The sequence below is a fragment of the Eptatretus burgeri genome, chromosome 16, assembly GCF_056783735.1.
Source record: "Eptatretus burgeri isolate ZD-2024b chromosome 16, Ebu_testis_v1, whole genome shotgun sequence".
In the NCBI taxonomy this organism is placed as follows: domain Eukaryota; kingdom Metazoa; phylum Chordata; class Myxini; order Myxiniformes; family Myxinidae; genus Eptatretus; species Eptatretus burgeri.
Window position 1 is genome coordinate 25,059,693 of NC_140976.1, and position 12,055 is coordinate 25,071,747.

Genomic DNA, 12,055 nt, shown 5'->3' on the forward strand with positions numbered 1-12,055 from the left:
CAAAACAGCGATGTGGACGAGGGTAAGAACATTGCAGACTTCTTCGAACTGGACTCTGCCGTAAATGGAAAACACAAGACTTGGTTTAGGAGGATGATGATAATGATGCTGTTGGAGGGGGGAGAGTGGAGGTTAGAAAGATGTGGATGTGGATGGCGAACTTTCGATGGTTGTCGGATCATCGGGAGCACGATGAAGTCGCCTGCTGCATTGCCACATCGAAGAGGGGAAGGACAATCTTAGCCACCTTGGCCTGGAGCAGATCTTTCCTCCTTGGACAGGAAGGTATGAGATGGCATCCTCTTCCAAAATAATCCCGTCTCTTCAGCGTTAAAAACCTGCCCCAGCATAAATCCCTTCGCCTCGATTAGTCCCATTACATGAGCTGCAGTGAGTAGTGTTTCACAGCACCATGCTCTGCCATGGTTGAACTGGATCCTTTGGCCCTGGATGCCTCATGGAATTGTTGGTGAATCTGCAATCGTTTCTCCCATATCACCGGTCCACTCAAATGTACTTTTTCCTGTTTGGTCCTCGAGCCGAACATTAAGCGCTTTTTCCATCTTTTCAAAATGAGGATTACCGGACTGGAATGAGACTTTTGCGCTTTACTGGCAGGAACCCTTGCACGGATATTTTACTCACGTTTACACACAGTGGATTCATTGATCCAGTCGTGGTGGCCCACAGATGCTGTACTTACACTTCTTGCCAACGTATCGAACAACTTGATTACTTCGCACAATGTCATAACCTTTCTCTGCTTTTTGGCACGATTAATTTTCTTTCATGTTTTACATTTGGGCATCATTATTAACTGTTATCCATCCATTGGGACCATACTCTGTGCAGAGCGTTGGTGCTGCCGAAGCAGTCTCCTTGGCTAGTGGACACAATCCTGGACGGGTCGCAACTCCGACACAGTATACCAGCATGCTGGCACTCATTTTGCCGACCTCAGAAGGATGACAGGCCGAGTTAACCCCACCTGGATTATTAATTCAACAGCCGAGTGGGATTTGAACTCAGGACCATAGGATCCCAAGCCCACCACCCCAACCATTAAGCTAACACCAGGCATATTAACTGTTATGTGGCTACTCGATCTTGTAGATCTAGTATTACAGGATTTCTTTGTCATTTCCTGTTCGATGATGATTCATTATTATCCCCTGCCAACCAACGAAGTTGGTCCGTCCATCCGTATATAGAATATACGGGTTTGGCGGGGATATAGAAATGGGTTCCGTCCGTCCGTCCGTCCGTCCGTCCGTCACATTTCGTTTCCGGAGCTTAACTACAAATCCCCTCAAGATATATTTACGAAATTTGGTTCACATATCAAGCAAGTGGTGAACTCGTGCCTTTTTATATTTTCTAATTGATAGGTCACATGGTTTGGCAGACATGTTGGATTCAAGAAAAATATTAAATAATGTTTTCTCTGGAATCACAAAACCTAACGAAGCGAAAATTTGCAACTATCATCTTCCATCATGTCTGCATACATAGTAAAAATTATGACGTCACAAGTCACATGGTTTGGTGGCCATCTTGGATAGAAAAACATACCTCATCCGATTAACACGAAACTTCACACACCTATTCCACTGGAGGATTGGAGGCAGAATGTAAATTTATGATGTCATAGGTCACATGGTTCATCAGCCATCTTGGATTGAAAATTAATAAATTTTTAAAATCTTCTTCTCCAGAACGGCTGGACAGATTGAGGCAAAATTTCACATACACTTTCCCTAAGACATCCTTTCAGAAGTTTGTTAATTTCTAATTGATAGGTCACATGGTTTGGCGGCCATATTGAATTTACCCTAAAACCTTCAAACATCTTCTTCTCCAGAACGGCTGGTCAGATCAAAGGGAAACTTCACATACATATTGCACACGCTTAGGGAATGTAAGTTTGTTAATCCTCATTTACTACGGTGGGGGATATCGAAGACTTTGTCTTCAACGGATGCTAGTTAAAGTTAGCTTCGTTCCCATATGTTGATCTGATTACGACAATCAATGTGGCGTGATAAACAACAAAAGGCTCATAATTGGATGAATCGTAAACAGGGACGCAAACAATGACTCATCTCAGCTCAAAAACCGTGATTGGCCGAAATGAAATACCGCAATAACTAAATCGCAACACAATAGGTTGCCCTTGACTGGTCGAAACCTGCAATATTGGAACCCGTGATATTTTAGGGTTTACTGTTTCAACAAATTGTGAAAATAGAGAATTGTGATACGCTTTGATACTTTAAAATTTATTCTTTGGAAATTGTGAGAATTCCTCTTGGGGGGAACCTTTTACATCGTATAATGATAGTTATTTCTCTTAGTGCATGCATTAGCATAAGGATGAGGTAAAAAGCCTATGTATCAGGAAATGCATCCTCGTTCGTATAGAACGTTGTTGTCAATCTTCCCCACATGTGTCTAAATCCACTTTCCCCTGAAACTTTTTCAACGTTCTATCTCTGTAATCCATCTTATATGTGCTTTATAAAGATATTTACCAGGCTGTAGGCACGAGTTTTGGTGGGAAGTCGCCACCACCACCAAACCCGCATCATTGAACAAGGTGAGGGGTCACGGCAAGATTCCCCACCGACAAAGTGGGCTCATGGGCCAATAACAGCTATGCAGGGTGGGGGCAATAATATCACAGTCTGAGGGGGAAGCTGAGACGATAAAGGGGGCACCAAACTGTGGGGGTAGAGAGATGCTCCTGGACCCGATGAGGAAAGCTGTGCGCAGTTTCCTGGCATTCTGTCGGCACGAGACGCATCCTGCTTGCAGCACTCCCTGCTGAAGTCAGAACCCCCACCACAAGCTGTGCCTAGAACCTTCCCTCCCATTGTGCTGCCTCATACTTGTGAGCAGGAACTATTTCCCGCCGGCCGTATTACACTTTGTGTCTCGCTGTGCCCTGTCGGACACAGCCCTGGTATGTCTGTCGTATCCAATTCTCCCTGGTGTTTTCTTATTTGTGGTGTACCTGAGATCTTGAAGGCTTTAGATACAATAGGGGGCAACCGCTCGTATGATGTTTGGGGCGCGTAGGGAATTTCTGTCCAAATAGTTTTTGCTTCTCTGCATTCCCACCCTTTTTGCTTGTTTAAACACACCATTATGAAATCACTCGGTGTTGCAGTGATTCGAGTTGTTCTGATTGCAAGTAGCTTTGGTAGTTAATTGTCTATTCAAGGATAGATTGGGTTCAGGGTAATTAGCACCCAACACGTAAAGTACCTGCATCCTGGTGACCACTGCTCAGGTCGCTAATCTGGTAACCACACACACGGTATTCGCAGCACGTCGCCCCGACTGGCTTGGGCGTTCCACCTGAGCACGGCAACGAGGTAAACAAGCCCGAGACCCTGTTTGAAGTGCCCGAATCAGTTGGCCGGCACAACCACTTTGACTCTGTTCATTGGGATTCGGACTGGGCAACTGGGCCGAGTTTAGTGACTACAACAGTATCTTAGAAACATGTTTTGATTTGTCTAAAGTGTCTATTTTTTTAATGGATTTTTGGGAATTTGGGTAATTATCAGTGAACGAGTCTCAGAAGTTCTTTGTCCAAGAACTCCAATGATCAAACTGCTCAAGGTGTACTCGCTCCCATACACCATCGTTGCCGACCTTTAACATAACGCAGAATGTTATTCATTGGCTGTAACTGACAGGACATTTGGACCATGTTGTATATTCCTTCTCTTCTGGTTTTTGCCCTTTCCCCACCCTCTATTTTATACTCCCTTCCTCCCTCCTAACCCCCCCTACATTATCCTTCCCCTTCCATCCAAATTTCCACAGTATTACGGAGCCAATAACCTGACGGCACGAAGCATCATTTTACCGGATCCAGAATGTTTAATCTGTCTTTAGATCTGTGGTATTTGACACCTATTTTGTAACTTTCCACAGGATTATACACCTTCGGTGTTTGAGAAGTACGAACGAGAACTGAATGTTGGCAAGAAGAAAGTCTCTCTCAGCCTGTGGGATACCGCTGGTAGGAAATGCATGCTTGTATCCTCTTTTTGATTGCAATTCGTACAGAATAACTGACATTCATGCCATAATAATATACAGTACCCGAGAAATCACAATCTGAACCAGAACAGGTAAACTGCACCTGTTGAATATAAAATCCCAATGCAGATTGTGATCTTGAAACAATAAGCGTGACTATAACTAAGTGTGACAAAATTGGAGAAACTGGAGAACTCACTGATGTGGAATTGTGGAGCTTGTGGGGTGGATAATTACTGTTGGGCATTTTACATCCCTCATCTTAATGGGCAGTCCATGGTTAGCTTGAGTTACAGTGATTTGATCTGCAATGCTATCATGCATCAAGTCAAAAGAAGCATTTCAAATAATTAACAATGGTAGCATAATATTATTTTATGATCAGCAGACGCCCGTGGTAAAAATAATAATAAATACCACGATATAAAAATAAAAAAGGAAGCCTTTTATTCTTGTGCTGATAGAAAGAGCTCAAAAATGGGAGTTTGTATACTTCTTAACAGCAAATAATTTTTTATTTTCTGGAGTGATCAAGGCAGCAGTCTGTTTCCTGTACACTGCAAGGGTTCAATTATTCTTGTCTGAATGAAAAAATTAAAATTTTCCCAAAGCTTTGGATTAATTAAAAGCACCTTTTACTCAACAATTTTTTTTCTCTGACTGAGCATTTCTGTGGTTCAGGATTGGACAGACAGACAGATAGAATTGGCCGACTGTATATACGAGGGGGCGTTCCCGCTCTTGACCCAGCTTCGGTGGGGAATGTGCTGCAGCACAGGGTTGGAAATGCACTTTTTAATTTTGGAAGAAATTTTTATTGATCACAACATTTACTCCATTTCACAAGATAAAGGAAGCATATTTGTAATACCGGATATCACCAAAGGTGGCGGTATTTCTGCCACGTGTTAATTTTGGAATTTTGGTGCCATTCACGTTTGCTCCTTATAGTAAGCATGTATATATGCAGTGTGTATATATATATATTTATATATATATATATATATATATATATATATATATATATATTTATATATATATATATATATTTATATATTTATATATATATATATATTTATATATTTATTTATATATATATATATATAACAATATATATATATATATATATATTGTTATAGATTTCCGCCCGTTCGGCGTGCGGACGACCGCTTTAGCCCAATTGCGGCCGTGCGCGCCCACCGAATGTGCAATCTAGTCATAGCTTCCGGATCAACGCCGAAACCCAGCTACGGGTGTTTTTAACACACCATAAACCAGTCAATCCCTATGTCCACGCGCTACAGGGTCGATCGCCGAATTGTCGATGTATCTAATTATTCGCGCAGACAGATACCGAGAGTTTATACCTCCACGGGGCCTGCACGAAAACGAGCCGCTTAAGCAGCTCGTTCTATATGCGATTGCCGAGCGGTTTTATATCGCCAAGTCCCGTCGGACCAGATGTACGTTTTATCGGCTTGATAATGAGCCAACTAATATTCCGAACGCATCATGGCAGTCAATGGCAGAAAGTGACACAACGAGCAGGTTAACATTCAAATAATAAGGGTATTTATTTTTTACACGAAAGCAGTCAATGAAGCATTGGGGGCTCAGGGACGAGACACGAGCAAAAACCTACAGCCAATGTCTATTATCATGTACACAATCATGCACTTAATCAGTTCTACTTAGGAAGACAACGCGCCACAGACTTTCATCCAAAACCCATGAAAGAAAGAACGGGCTCGTGAGCCTTTATCATTTCTCAGAGCTGGGATGACCGAAGGGGCTCCGAGAGACCGGGTGGGCTACCTGGCCATCCTCGAGGTGACTCGATGGGTCCTTGTGCGGCGACCCTCAGTGTCTTTGCCTGGACCCCTGAGCTCCGACTGGCTCCCTTGGTCGTTCGGCCTCCACTGCGGCCTGGCTTAGCCGACGACGCGCTGGAGGAGCGAACGGGTCTCGACTCCGGCCTCCTGGTTGCGCCGGCGAACCCCCAGCGAACCAACTGCCTGCACTCCAACACTCTGAACTCCGAACTCTCCAGCTCTCAACGGGGCGTCTCTCCACTCCCAACGCCAACTGCCTTTTCGGCCAGCGAATGCGGCTTTTTTATCGCTTCAAGGAGAGGGGCCACCGGGGGCTTTTTCACCCAAAATCAGCACCCTCCCCTCTTTCACCTTTGAACCTTTACCTAGGCTGGATCCGCCCCTCCCACCTCCCGGACGGGGGGGGGGGTCCCAGGAGTCCTCGGCTGTCTCTCTTCGGAGAATTTGGTTTTGTAACCGTCGCTTTTGTTCTCTTCTTCGGGTGGCTTTCTGGGAGTGTGCTTTTCGTTTGTAGAGATGTCGTGGTTGCAGTGTGGTTGGCGCTGTGGTGGGGATGATGTGGTTGTTGAGATGCTGTGGTGGTGGTGATGGTGGTGGAGGTGGCGTGGTTGTAGTGGTGTCGTTGAAGAGATGCTGTTTGTTTGAAATAAAAGATAGAAAAGAATAACACTACCTCAAAGATTCACAGCCCAGCACACGAACAAATCCCGTTATACATCGGTGGGGAATTCTAACCTGGAACACACACTTAACGAAATAACTGACCTCTGGGGAATCTGACTGGTGTTCTGTGAATTTCCACAACCGTAACAATATATTACTAGTGGGGTATGCTTTCCGAGGACTTTCCAATCAAAACACATTTCCATGTAGCAATTTTAAAGGGGTTTACACAATGCCACTGCCGGCCGGTGCCGTGACATGAAAAGCCTTCCACAATGCCGCTGCCGGCCACTGCTGCTTACCGCCAGGAGGAATCAAATCAATTTGCATCAATAAAATGCATAAATTTTTTTCTGGCTCCCAACATCCTTGGGAGTTGTGAATGCGGCCCGTGGGATCAAAAGGTTGGGGACCACTGGCTTACACAATGAACCGTGCTTCCCCATTGTCTCAGGGCACTCACCTGCATTTGATTTTTCATTTATTTATTTTAATTTTTTTCCTCCATTTATTTACATTTTCAATTGCTGATGCTTTCTGATGGTTCTGTGATTTTTCCTGGTGTATCGGCTTTGATGTCCATCCACACGCAAAATTACTCTGCTTTCCTATTGTCACGGGTCGCTCACCTGCATTAATTTTTCCCCATTATTTATTTTAATTTATTTATATTTTCATTTACGGATACTTTCCAACGGTTCTGTGATTTTTCCCGGTGTACAGGCTTCGATATCCACCAGCACACGAAATTTCAGCTTTCTACGTCACCAGGAAGGTATCAACCTTTAATATCAGGCAGTCAGTCAGTCAGTGGTTAGAAAGAGGTGTGTGTGTGTGTGTGTGTGTGTGTGTGTGTGTGTGTGTGTGTGTGTGTGTGTGTGTGTGTGTGTGTGTGTGTGTGTGTGTGTGTGTGTGTGTGTGTGTGTGTGTGTGTGTGTGTGTGTGTGTGTGTGTGTGTGTGTGTGTGTGTATATATGTGTATATATGTATATACAATCCCGTGGATATTCAAGTGAGCCCTTCATGAATATAATCTGATCTGATATTGAATTTTCAGTTAACCTCTCGTGAAGTTATGTTAAAACTTTTATCAAACAGGAAGTGTCCTATTATTGGTCGGGTGGAAAACCTGACTGTTACCTCTTTCAAGGATTTTGGTATTGTATGAAAATGTAGGTCTAAGTTAGGCATGGTGAACCTCCAACCTGCGGGCCATATCTGGCCCATGTCATGTTTCGATCCGGCCAACGTGGTGATATTTTCTTCAGTATTTTAGCTACATAGCTTTTACGTTGGAAGAGCTGGCAGGATAATGCAGAGGTATGTAGACTTGCCTCTGAGCGGTTTAGCCTGGGTTAGAATCTCAACCCACCTATAGATTGCCATCCTGGTGTTTTGCATTTATGACGATTCATCAATATGTGCTGTGTCCTTGGATGGACGTTAAACTGGGCGCCCTGTTTGCCAGCATTAGTTGGTGCACGTCAAAGACCCCACGGTGTCCTTCGTGAAGAGAAGGTGGCTATCGCCGGCACCCTGTCAAATTACAAATTCCTGCACATGCAGTCGAGTATCCTGTGTCGGAATGGTGACCCATCCAGGTTGTAACCCCCAGCATCCTCGCCAATGAAACTGCCTCGGCAGCCCTGTGCGCATAGCGGCCCAAGGATGAAAGTACTAAGAATAATTATATAGGAATATTAAAATACACACAAACTGTATTTCCCAAGAAATGTTATCACTTCTTTAATGCTCATAAGTTGTATATAACCATATTCACAACTACAAGTGATAGCATCAGTCTTGGCAGGAAATTAACAGGAAGGACATGCTTTGCAACTACAAACATGCTTGGTATCTTAGTACATAGTGCTGCCAGTTTACAACCTTATAGTTTGAGATAAAAGTGAGTAAGATTAAGAAAAAAGTCTGAACAGTTTGAGATAAAAAGCGTTGAAAGAAGTGAATTTTTTTCCCACATATCATTGGTTGAGGTTGATATAATGGTGAGCGTTAAGAAGCAGAAAGTCGATTCAGAGTGCTGTGCTTTTAAGTCCGAATGATTAGTTTTGTTGAATTACCTATTTGTATATATTCTGTTTACATTGCTCACAAATCAGTAATTTTGTATTCAGTCCACACTAAGTTTAACAATAGCTGTCATGGCCCTCAGACTAGGAAAGGTGCACCACCTCCGTCTAAAGCTCTGTTTCACAATTTGTCCAAATGATTACCATCAGATGTGACTGTCAGCTTGATGTCCTCTTTGAAGGATGGAACAACAAGATGATGTTGATGATATTATTAATTGAAGATGAGCACAATACAGGTGTAGTCTAAAAGAAAGTTGAGCTGCAACACCTCAAAGACAGAAGCTGGTAATATACAGTACTCGCTTGCCACACGATCTCCGTGACGTGTTGTGCCGACCACAACCACAGAGCCATGGCCACACCTGGCAATGTGAAATTTCTCCCCTAATACACCTGGCAACAAATTTAATTTTTGGGATCCCCTGGTTGAGATACACTTTGTCAATTTTTTTTTTTTTTTTTAGAATTGAACCTGAGATTGGTGGTGAAATGCTTGCATGATATAGGACGCCAGTATCGATCATTAAAAAAAAATGTTTGCGCATTATAATCTTGAATGAGTTCATTATTTAATAAAAAAAATATATAATATTTTAAACTCCAACCACGTAAATGGAAGTTTTTTTTTTTTTTTTAAAGATTGAAAAAAACCAAACTAAATGAGTTTTTTTAAAAAAAAAACCCACACACCAGGATGGCAACAAATTGTGATTCCAAGACAAAGGAGGAGAAAATAAAATTGATAGTTTTGGGTGATTGGCGACATGGTCCGGTGTGAAAACTCATACTTTCCTGCATAACCGGAAGGCATCAGCAGCTATTGCAGCCGCAAGTCAAAAGTGCCTTATTCGAGGAAATGTGAGGGAAGTTGCCTCTTCCTTTTGGTTTCCGATTCAAACCGTGCAGTTTTTGTTGCAGCGGGTAAAGCACAAAAACTTGGCGTAGTCGAGAGATGATGAAGCACTGATTCGATGTACTTGTTTCACCTGTGTACGACACCAAAAGCACCGACTTGTTGAATGTACCAATGTATAATGGCCCATGGTGCTTCATGGGATTGTAAACAGGTTTTTGGTAAGATAACCTGTCGGCGTGGCACAACCGGTGTTCGAGTGACATCACCGTAACCACACATGCCCAGTCAGCATCACTCTGCCTCACTGAATGTCAGCGCTTTCACATCCAGCTTTATATCTCAAAACAATGGGTCCATCATGTCTTCTCAATTCTCACCCATGGGCAAGTTCCCCATTTCGCTCGTGTTCATGTGAGCCAGTCATTGAGCTCATTGTCTTTTTCTCCCAGAATGTTTTTTTTTCCCCTCTGTATGAAGCAGATCTCAGAAGGCAATGATGACAAACCCCTAGCATATTCACAGTCGAATTATTTGTGGTTGCATTGGTGTTGGTACATAAGGATCATTCATGATGCATGAGGAGGCGATAAACACCATTCTATCCATGATTAGATTGTCAACCACGATTCGTCATGTGTGCCCTGATTCACTGCCGGTCTAGTGGTGTGGAAATGCAACCGACAAACAATAATCTACTCTTTTCAAAAGACACCATGGGCTCTTTAAGGTCCTCAAATTAATTTTATACCAGATAGGGCAGCCGGCTTAACATCCTCTACCAATGACGACGTACTCATTGGTGAGGCATCGGGTTGATACGTAAGGAGGCCGATACGCAGCATCGGGGCACTCATGTGACGAGTCATGAAGTTTTCGTTGGATGAGAACAAACCCTGGCGACCAACGAACCAAGATGAGGTTTAATAGTTCAGGAATCAAACCGAGACAAAGGCAAGTCTGCTACCTCTGAGTTATCCTGTCAACCAATCAAAATATTGGTACATTCACGTTTTCAAAGGCAGTCAAAATATCCTTTTCCAAGTCATGGAAGGGTTGGAAGACAGTGGGTGAAAGTGTGTTCATTTTTTAATTGGTTGCCCTTTATATCAGAAGAAGGCATGCCTGGTGTTGGCTTAATGGTTGGAGTGATGGGCTTGGGATCCAAGGATCCTGAGCTCAAATCATGCTTGGCTGTTGAATTAATACCAGGTGGGGTTGACTCTGCCTGTCTTCCTTCTGAGGTTGGCAATGAGTGCCAGCTTGCTGGTATCCTGTGTCAGAGTGGCGACCGGTCCAGGATCGTGACCAAGAGTCAAGGAGATTAGTTAGGCAGCACCAACGCTCTGCCCAGAGTATGGTCCCAATGGTTGGATAGATATCAGAAGAAGGCTACTCGTATGAAATGTGTAAATGATCTGGTGAATTTGTTTAGAGTGCAGAAGCTGCTGCCCAAACAGCAACCACACTCAGAGAGCAAACTGTGCAACTCAGTGTGTTGAAATATCCAAAAATATCAGACCAATTGCTGCCCACTGTTTGAGGATTTGGAATTTGTTCAGGATGCTGGTGATAACTTGCCACCTCTTCATGAAAGAAGATTAATAAATGTTACCTTCATTGACATGAAATGACAATTCATTTTTATCATTTTTCAGTCATTCAAAATGCCACACAAGCAATAATGACGAACAGTAGATCCTCAAGAGGGACGTGGGGTGTGAGACTCATTCGTTCAGGTGTGGCTGTTGTATTTATATCTCACTTACCGCATTGACCTTAAAACACCATTTGTGATTACTGTTTCGTGTTTTTAATAACAATAATCTTTGTCAATGTATCCAAACACTTCCTCAAATCTAATAGATAAAAGGAGCTTGGTCTCAGGGTGCCTGCGTGCATCCGTCCGAATGGCAGCATAGCAATATACACATATACGTACACACATCAGGAGATTTTGTTTCCTGGCATGGCCTGTGCCAGATACGTACCCCAGACAGTTTGATCAAAAGAAGGAAGAGAGGAGGAGGCTAAGAAGAGGGTGAGAAATATATACTCTATATATATATATACTCTATATATATATATACTCTATATATACTCTATATATATATATATACTCTATATATATATACTCTATATATATATATATATACTCTATATATATATATATATATATATATATATATATATATATATATATATATATATATATATATATATATATATATATATACTATATATATATATATATATATATATATATATATATATATATATATATATATATATATATATATATATATATATATATATATATATATATATATATATATATATATATATATATATATATATATATATATATATATATATATATATATATATATATATATATATATATATATATATATATATATATATATATATATATATATATATATATATATATATATATATATATATATATATATATATATATATATATATATATATATATATATATATATATATATATATATATATATATATATATATATATATATATATATATATATATA

The 12,055-nt window shown here is 41.5% G+C and overlaps 1 protein-coding gene across 1 annotated transcript in view; it reads left to right on the forward strand.

Annotated features, from left to right (window-relative positions):
* The window catches only part of LOC147010727 (rho-related GTP-binding protein RhoF-like), a 58,322-nt gene that overhangs the window by 21,877 nt on the left and 24,390 nt on the right, over positions 1-12,055 (forward strand). The window contains exon 2 of the mRNA XM_085859576.1: positions 3,946-4,033. Within this exon, the coding sequence (XP_085715702.1) occupies positions 3,946-4,033 (88 nt within the window). The remainder of the gene's footprint in view (positions 1-3,945; positions 4,034-12,055) is intronic.